The sequence below is a fragment of the Bos indicus genome, chromosome 17 (assembly GCF_029378745.1).
Source record: "Bos indicus isolate NIAB-ARS_2022 breed Sahiwal x Tharparkar chromosome 17, NIAB-ARS_B.indTharparkar_mat_pri_1.0, whole genome shotgun sequence".
Lineage (NCBI taxonomy): Eukaryota > Metazoa > Chordata > Mammalia > Artiodactyla > Bovidae > Bos > Bos indicus.
The window spans coordinates 55,112,169-55,129,929 of NC_091776.1; the positions used below are offsets into that span (position 1 = coordinate 55,112,169).

At 51.1% G+C, this 17,761-nt stretch overlaps 1 protein-coding gene across 6 annotated transcripts in view; it reads left to right on the top strand.

Annotated features, from left to right (window-relative positions):
• Positions 1 to 17,761, top strand: part of CUX2 (cut like homeobox 2) — a 277,570-nt gene that overhangs the window by 250,984 nt on the left and 8,825 nt on the right. For 4 of the 6 annotated variants that reach the window (XM_070769549.1, XM_070769547.1, XM_070769550.1 and 1 more), the window contains 9 exons: positions 4,097 to 4,288; positions 4,389 to 4,447; positions 5,151 to 5,199; positions 5,272 to 5,392; positions 6,460 to 7,134; positions 8,071 to 8,172; positions 12,702 to 13,486; positions 14,261 to 14,420; positions 16,581 to 16,853. In XM_070769549.1, coding sequence (XP_070625650.1) covers positions 4,097 to 4,288; positions 4,389 to 4,447; positions 5,151 to 5,199; positions 5,272 to 5,392; positions 6,460 to 7,134; positions 8,071 to 8,172; positions 12,702 to 13,486; positions 14,261 to 14,420; positions 16,581 to 16,853 — 2,416 coding nt within the window. The remainder of the gene's footprint in view (positions 1 to 4,096; positions 4,289 to 4,388; positions 4,448 to 5,150; positions 5,200 to 5,271; positions 5,393 to 6,459; positions 7,135 to 8,070; positions 8,173 to 12,701; positions 13,487 to 14,260; positions 14,421 to 16,580; positions 16,854 to 17,761) is intronic. The other 2 variants (XM_019977959.2, XM_070769548.1) reach the window with 1 other exon arrangement.

The following is a 17,761-nucleotide window of genomic DNA, read 5'->3' on the forward strand; positions in this document are numbered from 1 at the left end:
TTTCATTTCACCTGACACCCTGATACACAGACCTGTGTGTCTGTATCTTTCTATTTAAGTATTTGAATGCGTCTCTCTGAATGTGTGTTACTGTGTATGTGTGTGTGTGACCTCTGGGCAAATAACTGTATCCTTAATCTAACAGTGCCTAGTTTCCTCATCTGTACAAATAAGATCTGCTTTATGGGGTTATTGAGAGAATTACATGGTGTTTGGTTTATAATCTATGCTCAGTAAACATTCAATGCGATGTTATTATTAGTAGTGTGTTTGGGGCATGTCCAGGGTGTTTTTGCCCATGAGAGCATGTGGCGTCTGAGCACATACATGTTTCTATGTGTGATGATGATGTGTCTCCTGTATATTTCTGTGTGTGTGTGCTTGTCCACACGAGTACCCCCGCCGGTACACGTGTCAGTGTGTGCTGTGTCCATAGGGGTGTCCATCTGTCCCCGTGTCCCAGGAGGCAGAGTGTATGTTATCAGCACGCTTGATGTCTGCACGACCCAGAGAGTGAACTCCAGAGAGACTGAGAGTGCAAGAGAGCTCATGAGGACGCCTCAGAGAGAATTTGCCAGTGGTTCTTAATTAACCCCCGTGGAACCCAGCAAATGCCTGTGCTAATCAACCACGGGAAACTTTGCTGGTTTGGGGGGGTGAGCTTTTCTGAGCACAACAGTGGCGCTCGATGCTAATTAATTTAATGTGTTAATGGCATCCGCTTCCTGTTTTAATTGGCATTTATCTCCATGGAAGAATAGCTGGGGTTGGTAGTGGTCGGTTGTTTTTTTTTTCCCCCTTTGTAATGCTGCTTAGATTCGTTTGTAACTGAGCTCAAGGACAGCCTGACTTCAGGTCCTCTCAAACAGAAACCTCTTTACCTTCATCCAGGGCCATTTCCTAAAACCTAAAGAGGCCATGGGGCCTGGTGGCAAATTAGGGTGAGGAAGGAACCACCCTAATGTGACTCGTGGGTGCAAGGTCTCAGGTCTAATCCTGTGGTTCCCCTGGAATGGGAACGTCCCCCCCTGGGGTGGGACCTGGGCCTAATTTAGAAACCCAAACCTTTGTCTGTGCTGTTCTACGGCCAGGAACACCCTATCACTACCAATTCCTCATCCAAATGACTACTTCGGTTTTTTATTCCTTTTTAACAAATGTTTTATTGAAGTATAACATCCACAAGGGAAACTGTGCATAAGTGTACAGCATTTGGAATTTTTCAAAGTGAACACACCCCTTAACCAGCATCCAGATCAACAAGTAAAACATTCGGCACCTGGAAGCCTCCCTTATGCCCCCATCCAGGTGCCACTCCCCCGGGGGAGCCCCTCGCCAGACTTCTAACAGCGCACATGGGTTTTGCCTGTTTTGAAACCTGATATTTTTTTTTCTTAGGAAATCTTCTTTCTTTTTTAATTTTTAAATTATGAAAGTATGATAACATTGACAGGAGACTTGGAAAATACAGAACAAAGTTACAGATAGCTCCACTATATATTACAGTTTTTTTTAAGTAGATAAATTAAGATTTTTAGTTAGAGTTTCAATATCAAACTCTCAAATATTGATAGAATGAAAGCAGAAAGTGGAAGCATACAGTAGACCTGAAAAGCACTGTGAACCAATACAACATACTTAAGATTTATACAGTTTTCACACAACAGCAGGATACAAATTCTATTCAAGTTCCTGTAGACTATAAACCAAGAGACACAGGAAAATATCCAGGGACATAAAGTGCAAAAATTCCATCATCTAAAGGTATTGAAATCATACAGAGTCTGTTTTCTTATCACTGTGGCATTATGTTAGAAATCAATATCAAAAGGTATTTGAAAATAATCTCATATTTTCAAGTGCAATGTGACATTTACCAAGAGAGATCTTTGACTTAGCCATTGAAAGCCTCAGTAAAGTTAAAAGACTGAAAAAATACAGAGGGTGATGGCAGAGAAGAAAGCATTTAAATGAGAAATGGGTATCAAAATGAGAAATTAATATCAAAGATTTTTTTAAAAGCTCCGTGTATTTAGAAATTAAAATGTCCACTTTTAAATGATGGGTGTTGATACCTGATCTTAATAGAATCACACACACACTTCGGTGTCTGGCTTCTTTGGGTCTATGTTATAGCTGGGAGAGTTATCCGTGCTGTGTTACAAGTAGTATAGATTATTCATTTCTGTTGCTGTCGAGGGTTCCACTGTCTGAGTGTTCCACAACCCGTCCATCCATGTTCTGGGGTTCCCGGTTTGGTGCTGTTTCAGAGAAGGCTGCTGTGAACATGCGTGTCCTCTGCCTTGGTGCGCAAGTCCCTGTGTTTCTCGTGCATATGTTCCAAAGACTGAGAGCACCGAGGTTTAGGGCACCATGTGTTCATCTTTAGTAGATTTGTTGTTCAGGTGCCCAGTCGTGTCTGACTCTTTGCAACCCCTTGTGCTGCACCACGCCAGGCCTCCCCGTCCCTCACCATCTCCCAAAGTTTGCCCAAGTTCACGTCCATTGCTTCAGTGATGCTATCCAGCTATCTCATCCTCTGATGCCCTCTTCTCCTTCTGTCCTCCATCTTTCCCAGCATCAAGGATTTTTTCAATGAGTCAGCTGTTTGCTTCAGATGACCAAACTACTGGAGTTTCAACTTCAGCATCAGTCCTTCCAATGAGTATTCAGGGTTGATTTCCCTTGAGATTGACTGGCTTGATCTCCTTGCAGTCCAGGGAACTCTCAGGAGTCTTCTCCAGCACCACAGTTCGAAGGCATCAGTTCTTCGGTGCTCTGCCTTCTTTACGGTCCAGCTGTCACAACTGTATGTGCCCACTGGGAGGACCATAGCCTTCACTATACAGACCTTTGTTGGCGGAGTGATGTCTCTGTTTTTCAACACACTATCTAGGTTTGTCATAGCTTTCCTGCCAAGAAGCAAATGTCTTCTGATTGCATGGCTGCAGTCACCATCCGCAGTGATTTTAGAGCCCAAGAAAAGGAAATCTGTCACTATTTGCACCCTTTCCCCTTCTATTTGCCATGAAGTAATGGGGCCAGATGCCATGATCTTAGTTTTTTTAATATTCAGTTTTAAGCCAGCTCTTTCTCTCTCCTCCTTCACCCTCAACAAGAGGCTTAGTTCCTCTTTGCTTTCTGTCATTAGAGTGGTATCATCTGCATATATGAGGCTGTTGATGTTTCTCCCATCTATCTGGATTCCAGCTTCTAACTCATCCAGCCCGACATTTCTCATGATCTGCTCAGCATATAGATTAAACAAACAGGGTGACAGTAGACAGCCCTGTCGTACTCCTTTCTTGATCTTGAACCAATCAGTTGTTCCATACAGGGTTCTAACTGTTGCTTCTTGACCTGCATACAGGTTTCTCAGGAGATAGATAAGGTAATCTGGTATTCCCATCTCTTTAAGAGCTTTCCACATTTTATTATGAGCCACACAGTCAACGGCTTTGGCATAGTTGATGAAACAGAGTTGGATGTTTCTCTGGAACTCCCTAGCTTTCTCTGTGATCCAGAGCATGTTGGCAATTTGATCTGTGGTTCCTCTTCCTTTTCGAAACCCAGCTTGGACATCTGGAAGTTCTTGGTTCGCATAATGCTGAATCCTAGCATGCAAGATTTTAAGCATGACCTTACTAGCATAGGAGATGAGTGCAGTTGTCCAGTGGTTAGCACATTCTTTAGTGCTACCCTTCTTGGGAATTGGGATGAGGACTGATCTTCTCCAGTCCTGTGGCCATGTCAGGGTCTTCCAGATTTGCTGACATACTGAATGCAGCACCTTGATGGGTGTTTAGTAGATGCTGCCAAGCAGTCTTCCAGATCACTAACTTGTTCTTGAACTTCATTGCTGCTTAGACATACCTTCCTCCAAAGCACTTCCTCTGAGCAGTCCTTCTTCCTCCTAATTTCATTTCAAGAAGAGAGGACAGACATACAGGCACGTGGGACCAGCTAAGCAAAGGCTCAGAAGTGGGAAGGGCCTGATTTGGGGTGGGGGGGACTGAATCACTCTAGGGGAGCACAGCAGTCCTGCAGCCCCCTGCCCCACCCCTCCTGGCCCCTCCAAGCCCCTCTTTGTGCCCAGGATAAGGTGAACTTTGCGCTGTGCTCGGGCCCTCGGCTGGAGGCTGCCCTGGCCTCCAAGGACCGGGAGATCCTGCGGCTACTGAAGGATGTGCAGCATCTCCAGAGCTCCCTGCAGGAGCTGGAGGAGACCTCCGCCCACCAGATTGCGGATCTGGAGCGGCAGCTCACCGCCAAGTCCGAGGCCATCGAGGTAGGTCTCGCAGGAGGAGGCGGGCAGACGGGAGATGGGGAGGGCATCCCCCAGAAGAAGGATGTGGACCAGCCTCCCCCATCTGTGTTTGTTCTTCTAGAAGCTAGAAGAGAAGCTCCAGGCACAGTCTGACTATGAAGAAATTAAAACAGAGCTGAGGTATTGTGTCGGGTGGAGCCCCTCACACCACCAGGCCCTCTTCCCTGGCAGGAGGCTGCCTGGGAAGATTGCCAGGGTCCCTCAGGAAAGCTCATCACCTTCCTCCCTCCCACCAGATCCCGCTTTGTGGTACCCTGTCTCCTGTCCACTGGCACCCTGGCTATCATGCCCAGTCCTTTGTCATCAAGAGCTGCCCGTGGGGAAACAGCCTTGTTGGTGCTGTTGCGGGGCAGGGTGGGGGTGGAGCAGGGGGAGGAGTGAAAGTGGAAGTTAGTCGCACAGTAGTGTCCAACTCTTCGAAACCCCATGGACTATATAGCCCACCAGGCTCCTCTGTCCATGGGATTCTCCAAGCAAGAATACTGGAGTGGGTTGCCATCTCCTTCTCCAGGGGATCTTCCCGACCCAGGGATAGAACCCTGTTCTCCTGCATTGCAGGCGGATTCTTTACCAGCTGAGCCACTGTGGGGCAGGGGGTGATGCCTTAATCAGACCAGCTCAAGCTGCACCTCTCCAAGGGGAGCAGACCACTTCACAAGCCGCTGCTTCGGGCCTGTTGTCCACTGAGTCCCACGTTGTGTGAGACCCAGGGGTGGGGTGGGTGCTCTCAGGGAAGAGGAGCAGGTGGTGTGCCTCTCACGAGGCCTCCCCCTGGCCTGAGGACCCGGCTGGCCTCACACTCTGTCTGCACTTTCTCTGGCAGCATCCTGAAAGCCATGAAGCTGGCTTCCAACACCTGCAGCCTCCCCCAGGTGAGGGTCCCCACCAGCGTCCCTACCGGGTAGGCTGCCCTCAAGAGCTCTGCACCAGCCATGCCCTCTCAGCCCTGCTTCTTGTCCCCTCAGGGCATGGCCAAGCCCGAAGACTCACTGCTCCTGGCAAAGGAGGCCTTCTTCCCTGCGCAGAAATTCCTTCTGGAAAAGCCTGGTCTTTTGGCCAGCCCTGGTAGGGGAGGCGGGATGCTCTCGGGGCTGAGGGGCTGGGGTGGGAGCTGTCCGTGGGTCTCCAGCCTCCTCCACACCCTCAGACTACTGCCTTTAACACAAAGGGCAGGAAGACAATGGGTAAAAGGCGGGCATGTTGATTGAGCGCCTGCTGCCTACTTGGGGCTGAGCTGGTGGCCGTCCACGGCTAAGCCAGTGGGCGACTGTCCCCTAAGGTGGGACACATGGAGACACCCAGCTCACTCAGGCCCTCCCAGGGTCCCTGGAGGGATCCCTCATGCCCAGCCTTCGTGAGCAGCAGGGAGAGGTCACAGGGCGTTCACACTAACCCTTACTGCAGACTGCTGGGAAAAGCTTGTCTCCCCCAGATCGCCCCTTCTCCCCACACAGTGGCCTCATGACCTTTCAGCCTCATGGCCTCAGCACATGTGTGTGCTGTCTCCATTTCCTCATCTGTGAAGTGGGCAGTTACCGGCCCTAGTAGGTGCTGTGCGGGTAGATGCGAATGCGTAGACAAAGGAGCACGGGGCGAGCACTTAGGAAGTGGGCTGTCCTGCTCCGGGATGGGGATTAACCCTCCCCGGGCAAAGTGCTGGGCCTGTAACAGGTGCGCGGTTAATGCGCTTGGCGGTGGGAGGGTCACCCCGGAACTGGAATCTGGCCCAGGCCTTGCAGAACAGGGACTAGAGAAGGGGGAGGGGAGCGTGTGGCAGAAACACCAGTGTTGGTGCCTCACGCCGTCGGACGCCTATAGCGCTTCCCCGCTCCCCTCCTGCCCTCTCTCCGCTTCCTCTCCTTCCAATCTCTCCCTTTTTGTATGTCTCTCTGCCTCTCACTGTCTCTCTGCCTCCCCCTCTCTATCTCTCTGAACCTCTGTCGCTTCGTCTTTCACTCTGTCTCTGCCTATCTTTGTCTTCTCCCATGCTATTTCTCTCCATCTGTCTGTCTCCCTATCTCTATTTCTCTCTGTGTCTCTCTGCCTGTCTCTTCTCATCACTGTCTATTTCTCTGTCTTTCTGTCTGTCTCTCCTCTCTTCCTCTGTCTGTCTGTCTGTCTCGGTGTTCTAGAGGAGGACCCTTCGGAGGATGATTCCATCAAGGACTCTCTGGGCACGGAGCAGTCCTACCCGTCCCCTCCACAGCTCCCACCGCCACCAGGGCCCGAAGACCCCCTGTCCCCCAGCCCAGGGCAGCCCTTGCTGGGCCCCAGCCTGGGCCCCGATGGGCCTCGGACTTTCTCGCTGTCCCCCTTCCCCAGCCTGGCTTCAGCAGAGAGACTGACAGGGGACACGCTGCTGTCCAAGCACATGATGCCCCCGACTGCCTTCAAGGGGGAAGCTGGAGGCCTGCTAGTGTTCCCCCCAGCCTTCTATGGCGCCAAGCCCCCCACGGCCCCTGCTACCCCAGCCCCTGGCCCTGAGCCGCCCGGGGGTCCTGAGCCAGCAGAGGGGGGCGGGGGCGGCATGGCCACGGCCGGGGCTGGAACAGAGGAGGAGCAGCTGGACACGGCGGAGATCGCCTTCCAGGTGAAGGAGCAGCTGCTCAAACACAACATCGGGCAGCGGGTGTTCGGCCACTACGTGCTGGGGCTGTCCCAGGGCTCGGTCAGCGAGATCCTGGCCCGGCCCAAGCCCTGGCGCAAGCTCACGGTGAAGGGCAAGGAGCCCTTCATCAAGATGAAGCAGTTCCTGTCAGACGAGCAGAACGTGCTGGCCCTGAGGACCATCCAGGTGCGGCAGCGAGGTGGGTGCTGGCTGAGGGCCCGTCCACAGAGCCGTCTCCCCAAGCCAGCCCCAGGCGTGGGGCTGTTGAGGGCTGAGAACACGGCTCGCAGTTCAGAGCCTGAGTCTGCCACCTCCCAGCTGTGTGACCTGGGGCAAATGACTTTGCCTCTCTGTGCCTCAGTTTCCCGCCTTGTAAAATAAGGGAAACCATCCTCAATTCCTCCTGGGGCTCCCTGTCCCATAGACCTGGGTGCTGCTGTGGTGCAGTTCAGGCGGATAATGGTGGGGAAAGGCCGGGTCCCTGGGGCTGCCTTGGCAGGTACCCTGTAAGCACTTCCAAGCCTCAGTTTACCCATCCATAAGATGACCGGGGTGACCCCCCCAACCTTGACAGACTCAGTTTTTAGAGTAATCCATGTGAAGGCCCCAAGTTTTGACCCCACAGACACCTGAGTTTGTGTCCCAGCTTTGCCATTCATCCGCTTAGTGACCTCAGGCAGCTCTCTTTAGCTGCTTTATGTCTCAGTTTCCCCATCTGTCAGGCTCCTAAAGAGAGTTAAATGAGCATAAAGCATGTAATAACTCCTTGAGAATTGTTAGCTATTTTCTTTTCTTTCCTTTTTTTTTTGGCCACACCTTGGGGCATGTGGGATGTTAGTTCCCCCACCAGTGATCGAACCTGCATCCTCTGCAGTGGAAGCACAGAGTCTTAACCATTGGACCACCAAAGAATCCCAAGATGATTGTTCACTTTGATGGTGGCTGCCCTCATTGAGTTTTGTTGTTATTTCAAGCTGAATCTCTTGTGGGTCCACAGTTTGTCACACGGACTCACAGTCTGGCTCTCACTCTCCTGGCCCTGGGAAGAAGACACCAGCGTGTCACCCTGCCCAGCACCAGGGACTGACCCCCAACATGCAGGTCCCCACAACAGACACCTCCTTTCCTCCCCCAGGCAGTATCACCCCAAGAATCCGCACGCCAGAGACCGGCTCGGATGACGCCATCAAGAGCATCCTAGAGCAGGCCAAGAAGGAGATCGAGTCACAGAAGGGGGGTGAGTGTGGCCACAGCAGGTGAGGCCTGAGGCCTCCAGGGCCTGTCCTGAGCAGGAGGTGAGGCTGTGTCCACCCCAGAGGGGATTCCAAGCAGGTCTGAACCGCTTTTCCTTTTTCACAATCTGCAGCCAATGAGATCTAGGCCTGGAAAGTACCAGATCCATTATCCAGTATGGGAGCTATAAGCCATTTAACTACAGTTAAGTGAAATTACGGAGAAGGCAATGGTACCCCACTCCAGTACTCTTGCCTGGAAAATCCCATGGGCAGAGGAGCCTGGTGGGCTGTAGTCCATGGGGTCGTGAAGAGTCGGACACGACTGAGCGACTTCACTTTCACTTTTCACTTTCATGCATTGGAGAAGGAAATGGCAACCCACTCCAGTGTTCTTGCCTGGAGAATCCCAGGGATGGGGGAGCCTGGTGGGCTGCCGTCTATGGGGTCGCACAGAGTCGGACACGACTGAAGCGACTTAGCAGCAGCAGCAAGTGGAATTAAAACCTCAGTTCTTCAGCCACAGCAGCCACATCACACAGGTGACACCACTGCCGAGTTCTGTTGGGGGTGCTGCTCTGGGTTGTTTCCGGAGGCCCCGTGATCAGTATTCACCAGGCGCTTGTCAGGCACCTCGACCTGAGCCTCACCATCTGACCATCCACCTCACCCTCCCTGCACTGTACTTTCTGGTTCCCAATGAGATGCTGCTCCCCCAGCTTCCTCCCACCTCTCTGACCGTACCTCCTCCACTTTCCCAGTGGGTGCCCAATCAGAACACAGTGATTGACAACAACACAGATTGATCTTACAGTTCTGGAAATCGGAAGTCCAAAATCAGCCTCACTGGGCTACAGTCACGGTGTCGGCAGGACTGCGTTCTTTCTGGAGGCTCCTAGGGAAAATCCGTTCCCTTGTCTTTTTCAGCTTCTAGAGGGCGTCCAGATTTTCTGCCTCCTGGCACCTTCCTTCATCTTAGCGTCGTAGCATCTTTAGTCTCTTTCTGTCTCTGTCTCTCATCTTTCTGCCTCCCTCTCATAAACGCCATTGTGATTTTGTGGGGCCCACCCAGATAACCCAGGATAATACCCTCATCTCAAAATTCTTAACTCTGATCATATCTAAAAATTCCCTTTTGCCATGTGAGGTAACATATTCACAGGTCCCAGAGGTTGGGATATGGATATCTTTGGGGGACCGTTATTTAGCCTATCACAGTGCGCTTTCTCCATCAGCCCCTCATGGGGTTCCCCCAGAACTCTACCCCAGGCCCTCTGACTTTCTTATTCTTCTTAGATGAGTTAATCTGCTCCTGGAAGTTTCAACAACCCTAACCCTAACCCCGTCCAGGGGTTACTTAAGTTTTTTCAAGCTTGTCCATCCCGCATCCCACCTGCCACCAGCCTAGTGAGCCAGCATCATCACTTGCTGGGACTATTACAGTAGCCTCTTTACTGGTCTTGCCAATGACCAGTCTTGCTGGTCTTGCTTTACTGGCCTAGACCCCACTCCAGCTCATTCTCCACCCAGAGGCCACAGGGATCCTTCAAGAGGACCACATATTCATGTCACTATTTGAAATCCTTCCATGGCTCCCTATTACCCTCAGGATAAAATCCTAATTCCCCAACAAGGGCTACAGACCCTAGAATAGTCTTCAGACTCCTCCTGACGCCTCCATGCCTCTCACATGAACTATTTTTGCTCATGACCATCCTCAGTCCTGTTTCTGTGCCCCTAAGGCCATCTTCACCCCAGCCACCTTTCTGTCCGGCTCCTGCTCCTACTTTACAACTCAACTCAGGAGTCATCTCCTCCAGGAACCCCCATCCCCATCCTGGTGGATTGGAATCCACCCCTCCTCGGATCCCCTGTAATGACCTGTGTTGTTCGGTGCAATGGAGCCTGAGTGCCTTGGCTGCCAATTTTGCCTCTTCTATTTATTAAACAGTGTGACCTCTGGCAAATTACTTAGCCTCTCTGTGCCTTCATTTTCTCATCTTTAAAATAGGTGCAGTATTTGTATTCCCTTCTCAAGGTTGTGTGAGGATCAAATGACATCAGGCATGGCACGCACTCAGCTGGGGTCCAGTATGTAGAAGATGTCCCTGGAAAGTTAGCCGTCCACATTACATTATCACTATGTCTCCATTGTTGCATTTATTCATGTTACAAATGACTCTGCTGATGTGGCTGTCCCTCCAAGTGGGGGATTCTTGCAGCCAGGGAGCTATCACATCCCTGCACCCAGCATAATGTAGTACAGCCAGTGCAGACCACAGCTGACTCAACTGGACACTGGCTTCAGCACTCCCACTCCATTTTACAGTATCTGCTCCCCCCTGGTGGTGACTTGGGGCAAGTGTCCCTATTCCCAAGTCTGCTGCTGGAAGCTACGAATTTCCCACAGACCCCTCTTTTCCTGGTCCCTGGAAAGAACAGAGAGAGGTTAACCCTGCTGGGATGCTGCACTGCCCCACCCAGATAATCTGCTGAGCCCCGACTGTGTACACACTTAGCTATGTCTCCTTGGTCAATTCTGGTAGCAAAAGAGAGGCAGTCATTCAGTAAACATTAAATGCCTACTGTGTGCTGGACAGAGGTTACACACGTAGATGAGACACAGTATTGGGGTGAAAAGAACCATGAGAAACAGTCTCATGTAACTTTCCCACTAAAAAGGACAGCTGAGGCCAAAGAGAGGGGGACATACTCACAGAGACCAGAGAAGAACAGGGCCTCCTGACTCCCTGCACAGTGCTCTCCCACTGGGAGGTCTGCATCAAGGTAGCAAAGAAATTAAAAAGACATCACAGAGGGAAACCTTTGCTCGAGTGGCCCAGGCAGGAGGTTTCCATTTAGGGTCTGTGAAAAGTTCAGCAAGAGGAAGAGTGCCGGGTTACCCCCCGATGTCCCTCACGGAAGTGAAGACTAAGCAGAGACCAGTTAGCATCCCTCTGGGAAGGAAGTGAACGTGACTGACACTGACCTGGGAGCTCTGCTTTTGGGGATCAAAGGAAATATTCAGAATGGGAACAAAAATGTATATAGAAGCTATCTCTTTATTGTTGTTTCCAACAGTGACAAAGTAGAAACCTAAGTGTCCAGCAGTGGGGGGCTGGGTAACTAAAGCCAAGAGTATTTCTTCAGTGGCATATGCAGCCATTAAAGATGGAAGAACTTCAGCTCGTAGGAAGAAACACTCATGTTGATACTAAGTGGGAGCAAGCCAGGCCACACTGAACAGATTGGAAGGGAAAGCTTGGGAAAATTTCACGTGATTACCACTGGGGGAAAGCTCAGAGGGGATTCTCATTTTCATCTTAAGTTTTTGTGCATTGTTAGCTTTTTTTTTTAGCAGAGGGGGATTTTTTTGGCCATGCTCACTCTCTGTTGCTTTGCGTGGGCTTTCTCTAGTTGTGGTGAGCAGGGGCTGCTCTTCGTTGTGGCGGCTTCTCTTGTTGCGGAGCACAGGCTTGAGGGTGCTGGGCTCAGCAGTTGTAGCACCCAGGCTTTGATGCCCCACGGCACGTGGAGTCTTCCCAGACCAGGGTTCAAACCCGTGCCCCCCGCATTGGCAGGCAGATTCTTACCCACTTCCACCAGGGATGTCTGCTTTTTTTTGAGGTAAAATTCACATAACATGAATTTAACCATTTTAGAGTGAAGAATTCAGTGGCCTTTAGTTCCTTCACAATGTTTTGCAGCCACTGTCTCTTTATAGTTCCCAGACATCTTCATCACCCCCAAAAGGAAACACTGTACCCGTTAGCAGTCGCTCCCCATGCCTCACCTCCCCTGAGCCCCAGGGAGGCCCCAGTCTGTTTTCTGTGTCTGTGGCTCTCCTTGTTCTGGATGTTTCGTATGAGTGGAAACTGTCCAAAAGGTGGCCTCTTGTGCCTGGCTTCTTTCACTTCGCGTAATGTTTTCAAGTTTCCTCCATATGGTATCAGTGCTTCATTCCTTTTATGACTGAATAGTATTCCATTGCTCTATTGCTTTTTAATTGGCAAAGCAATAGAAATTATTTTTAACGGCGCTATGAGGATCCACCGGGGTGCAGACTGCACAGTGAGATAGTAAAGGAAGGGCTGTGTTGATCTAGGTTGGTTCAGGGGTGGGGAGAGACCCCAGTGTAGGAAAGGCCACTAAGAGAGCAGAGGGAAGCCCGGTCCTGCTGTTCTTTTGTGTTGACCACTTGTAGAATTTCTACCAAGTAATGTATTGCTTATTTGGGTTGCTCTGCCGCTCAATAGAAAGCAGGTTATACTGTGTGTCCCCTTCTGGGACTTGCTTTTATTTGCATAGGTGGATCACAGCATGTGTAAAAACAACTGTCTACTTCTAACCTTACAGTATCCCCATGAGCGCTTTTTCCACATAAGCTAAAATCTGTGTCCACCTGGTTTTTATCCCCAGACACAGAGGTTGCCCCCAACATGTCGCTGGTAAAAATTCTGTGCTGTGAACATCTTTGTCCTTCAAGCCATGCCCTGTCCACGGGCCTCCAGCCTCCCTGTCCCCTTTTCCACAGGCGAGCCCAAGAACTCAGCAGCCCCACTGAGCATCACCAACGGCACAGCCCCCGCCAGCACCACCTCGGAAGACGCCATCAAGAACATTCTGGAGCAAGCACGCCGCGAGATGCAAGCGCAGCAGCAGGCCCTGCTGGAGATGGAGGCCGGCGCCCGGGGCCGCTCGGTGCCTCCCTCGCCCCCAGAGCGGCCCTCACTGGCCGCCATGAGCCAGAACGGGGCCCCGACGCTCGTCAAGCAGGAGGACAGCGGTGTCGGCAGCGGGGGGACGAGCAGCAGCGGCACGCAGACCTCCCTCACGGTCCTGTCCCCAGCCGCCTTCGTGCAGAGCATCATCCGGAAGGTCAAGTCGGAGATCGGCGACGCCGGCTATTTCGACCACCACTGGGCCTCGGACCGCGGCCTGCTCAGCCGCCCCTACGCCTCTGTCTCGCCCTCACTCTCCTCCTCCTCCAGCTACTCCGGCCAGCCCAATGGGCGGGCCTGGCCCCGTGGGGACGAGGCCCCCGCAGTCCCCGAGGACGAAGCGGCCGGGAGCGAGGACGAGCCCCCCAGGGTGGGCGAGCTCAAGGCCGAGGGGGGCGGCCCTGAGGGGGGCGGCGGCGGGCGGCTGGCCTACTACCCAGCCTATGTGCCCCGCACGCTGAAGCCCACCGTGCCGCCCCTGACCCCCGAGCAATACGAGCTCTACATGTACCGCGAGGTGGACACCCTGGAGCTGACGCGCCAGGTCAAGGAGAAGCTGGCCAAGAATGGAATCTGCCAGAGGATCTTCGGGGAGAAGGTGAAAGTGGTGGGGTTCGCCCCAGAGGTTCAGGGAGCCTGGGGAGCAAGGACATCTTTGCTGTGTCCATGGCCTGGAAAGAAGGGTGTGTGTGAATGTGTGTAAGTGAGCAAGAACTGAGCAGAAGCAGGATTCAGACCCAGATCTGAGTGACCCCAAAAGCCCTTTTTCCTGTCCCTGGGCAGTGGGGAAAGGCGAGCCACGGACAAGGCTGGTGTTCAGTTCTGTGGTTTTTAAAGCTGTGAAAAGCTTCCATCTGGTTAGTTAATAGCCGCCTAACCCCCTTCTCCAGTAACCTCCATCCCTCCCATGGTCCATTCCACTTAAGTGTTAGGCTCAGCTCAGCTCGGAGGAATGGGAAACACAACATAGGAAGGCTTCCTGGAGGAGGAGGCACTTAAGGGGTCTTAAGAGTCCAAGGACGATTTTTAGATGGGCTTCCCTTGTGGCTCAGCTGGTAAAAAATCTGCCTGCAATGCGGGAGACCTGGGTTCAATCCCTGGGTTGGGAAGACCCCCTGGAGAACGGAAAGGCTACGCACTCCAGTATTATGGCCTGGAGAATTCCGTGGACTGTAAGGAAATCTGGAAGGGCACTGCAGGTGGAGGGCACAGCACAGGCACACAGCAGGCATATGGAGAGTGAAGATCACTTGAAGGCAGCCCTCTCCTCTTGGAACAGGAGTGAGCAATGGGCCCTAAAGGTCTGGGGAAGAGAAGTGGAGGGGATGGCCAGGACCTGCTGACCCAGCCTTCCCGCCCTGCCCATCCCCAGGTGCTGGGCCTGTCACAGGGCAGCGTGAGTGACATGCTGTCCCGGCCGAAGCCGTGGAGCAAGCTGACGCAGAAGGGACGGGAGCCCTTTATCCGCATGCAGCTGTGGCTCTCGGACCAGCTTGGCCAGGCCGTGGGCCAGCAGCCCAGCGCCTCCCAGGGTGAGTACAGATGGGGCCCCGAACCACCGAGAGCCCTCACTCTTCCAGTCTGTGCAGTGGCTTCACTGCCCAGGTCTCCCTTCCCCTGCCCCTCCCCGCTGCTGCCCTGAAAAGGGCCCCTGCTCCCCTTTCATCCTTCCCTCAGCCAGACTGACCTCTAGGTGGCGCCAGAGTGCCTAGACTGAGCGGGAGTAGGGGTGGGGGCGGTGCCCACCTAACCATCTCATGTCAGAAGTCTGCTGATTGATCTCTTTCCCAGCAATCCAGCTTGCAGCCTCAGAATCCTTCTTCGCACAGAGCCTTTGGGTTTATATTAACAAATTTCCATCAGGCACCAGTTAAATACATTGAGGAAGAAGTACCTTTTTCCACTTCACTGGAAGGTGCCCTGTGGACCAGCACAGGAATTTCTGAACACGCCCCTCCCCATTAGGGACACCTCCCCAGGCATGTCCCCTGCCCTCCCCGGACTGTCCCGTGGCTCAGCTCACGCTGGAAAGTCCAGTGAGTGGGTGACTCTTGATTCCTCAGGAGGTGACCCCCATTATCTCATGGAGTCCTCTTTATGGCCCTGAGCAGGGAAGTTGCAAGTATAGCACTGCTTGTATTATGGCCCCATTTAACAGATTCAGGAACTGAGGTTCAATAAAGTCACCCTATCCAAGATATCTTCTAAAAAGTGGTTTTCTAACATGCTGCTGCTGCTGCTAAGGCGCTTGTTATGTCTGACTCTGTGCGATCCCATAGATGGCAGCCCACCAGGCTCCCCCGTCCCTGGAATTCGCCAGGCAAGAACACTGGCGTGGGTTGCCATTTCCTTCTCCAATGCATGAAAGTGAAGTTGCTCAGTCGTGTCTGACTCTTAGCAACCCCATGGACTGCAGCCTACCAGGCTCCTCCATCCATGGGATTTTCCAGGCAAGAGTACTGGAGTGGGGTACCATTGCCTTCTCCGTTTTCTAACATATATGTACACAAAATGTCTTATGAAAACTGTAGTTTTATTTTTTAAGGTAATTACCATTTTGTTATAGTGAGACTATTAAAGCTGTACTCTCACAGCAACTGTCAAGTATATATATAAAATAGGATTGTTAACCTCAGTCACCGTGCTGTGTATCGAATCCCAGAACTTACTCATCTTATATGCATCTTTTTATTACATTATATTATTGATTGCTGTGGGGACTCACTGTATTTTACTTAGCTAACTCTGGCAGTTGGACTTGTCAGTCATTGCCAAGTCCTTTTTTTTTTTTTCTCTTAACTTTTAATTTTGATGTAATTTCTAACTTACCAAAGCGTTGAAGCAATAGAACCAACTTCCTATATCCTACATACTGATTCACCAGTTGTTAATTTTGCCATATTTGTGCTCTTTCTCTCAACCATTTAAGAGATTAATTGAAGATATCATGCCCCTTTACCCCTAAATATTTCAAAGTATTTAGCAAGAATGAGAAATTTTACAATAATACAATACTACTGTGTAACCCACCATCTATATTCCAAGTTTCTTCAGTTGTCCCAATAATCACCTTTATATAATTTTATCTTTCCCTGTCCAGGTCAAATTCAGGATCACTTGTACTTAGTCATCATGTCTCTTTAGTCTCTTTCAATTTGGACAGTTCTTCTGCCTCTCTCTAAAGTTTTTTAGTTTTGACGTTTGTGAAAACTGGAAGCCAGTTATGTTATAGACTGATGCTCAGTTCAACTTTGTCTGATGTTCCCTTGTGGTTAGAGTCAAGCTGTGCACTTTGGGCAGAAATGTCCCAGAAATGTTGCTCTGTCCTTCTCAGTCCATCATATCAGGAGTCACCAGCTGTTGATTTGTCCTGTGATTGGAGGTGCTAACTTCAATCACTAGATTGAGGTGGTGTTGGCAGACAACTGTACTTGTAAAGTTACTGTTTTTCCCTTTGTACTTAGTAAGTATCCTGTGGGGAGATACTTTGGGACTAGGTGGATATCTTTTTCCTCCTCCAACTTTCATCTACTGGTTTTCACAGCCAGGATGGTCCCTACCTGAGATTTTACTGTGGTAGTTGCAAAGTGGATTGTTGCTAACTCTTGGCTGTAACAAACAAGCCTGCCCAAACCATGCATGTCTATGCCAGATTGCAGTAACTGCCTTCTCTGTCTCTCTGCGGCCCACAGTCAGTCCCACTGAACCAAGGTCCTCGCCATCCCCACCCCCTAGTCCCACGGAGCCACTGGAGAAGAGCTCCCAGGAGCCCCTGAGTCTGACACTGGAGAGCAGCAAGGAGAACCAGCAGCCAGAGGGACGCTCCAGCTCATCACTGAGTGGGAAGATTTACTCGGGCAGCCAGACCACAGGGGGCATCCAGGAGATTGTGGCCATGTCCCCCGAGCTGGACACGTACTCCATCACCAAGAGGGTCAAAGAGGTCCTCACAGACAACAACCTAGGTACAGGGTACCGGGAGTCAGGGGTGCTGCCTCTTGCCCTGCTTGGCTCCCCCTTGCCTTAAGGAAAGAGCCATGGTGAGATCCCAGGCACTGGGGTCCCTTCTGCAGGTGCTGCTCAGCCCTGGGCCACCCAGGGCTCCCTGGGAGGCATCTGACTCTGAACTGGGTCTCTAGAGTGGACAGCAGGGAGGTCAGTATGCTGTCCTCCTAAAGTACTTAGCCCACAACTTTCAAAACTTCCTTCCAGGAGGACTTAGAGAATCCCAGGAAGATTCGCAGTTATTCCGAGTTATTCTCAGATAACTCAGTCCTCATCCAATGCTGGGGGCCCAAGGGAGAAATCTGGATTCTTTAATTTTTTGAATTACAAACTCCTCCACGTCTCAGATGGGAGTCAAGTCATGCACACAAACCTCAACTTTTCACTACAATTTTTATAATAAAAATAAGGTATCACTATTTGAAAATGCCAAACAGTACAGAAAAAAAAAAGTTAAAGTGTAAACAAGTAAAATCTCCCCTAACCTCCCAGTCATACGCCACAGTTTTTCTGTATCTTTGATATTTTCTGAACACATACAAAATTGTATGTTCACCTAGTTTCTTCTCTTCTTGTTTCTAGATAGATGAAATTACACACAGGCTGTCCTTCCACTTGCTTTTGAAAAACTTACACTCTTCTGCGGACCCTCTTCTGCCTTAGAATGAATAGCCCACCTGCAGTCTTTGTCACTGTTGCAAAAGTTTTCAGGCCATGGATGCCCCACATTTTTTATGCAGCTGATGAGCATTTTGCTTGTTCCCAATTTCCTGCTGCCTCTGAAACCACATCCACATGCGTCTTTGTGCCCTTGGGCAAGTACAACTGGAGGAGAAATCCCAGGCAGTGGAATTGCTGGATCAGAGGG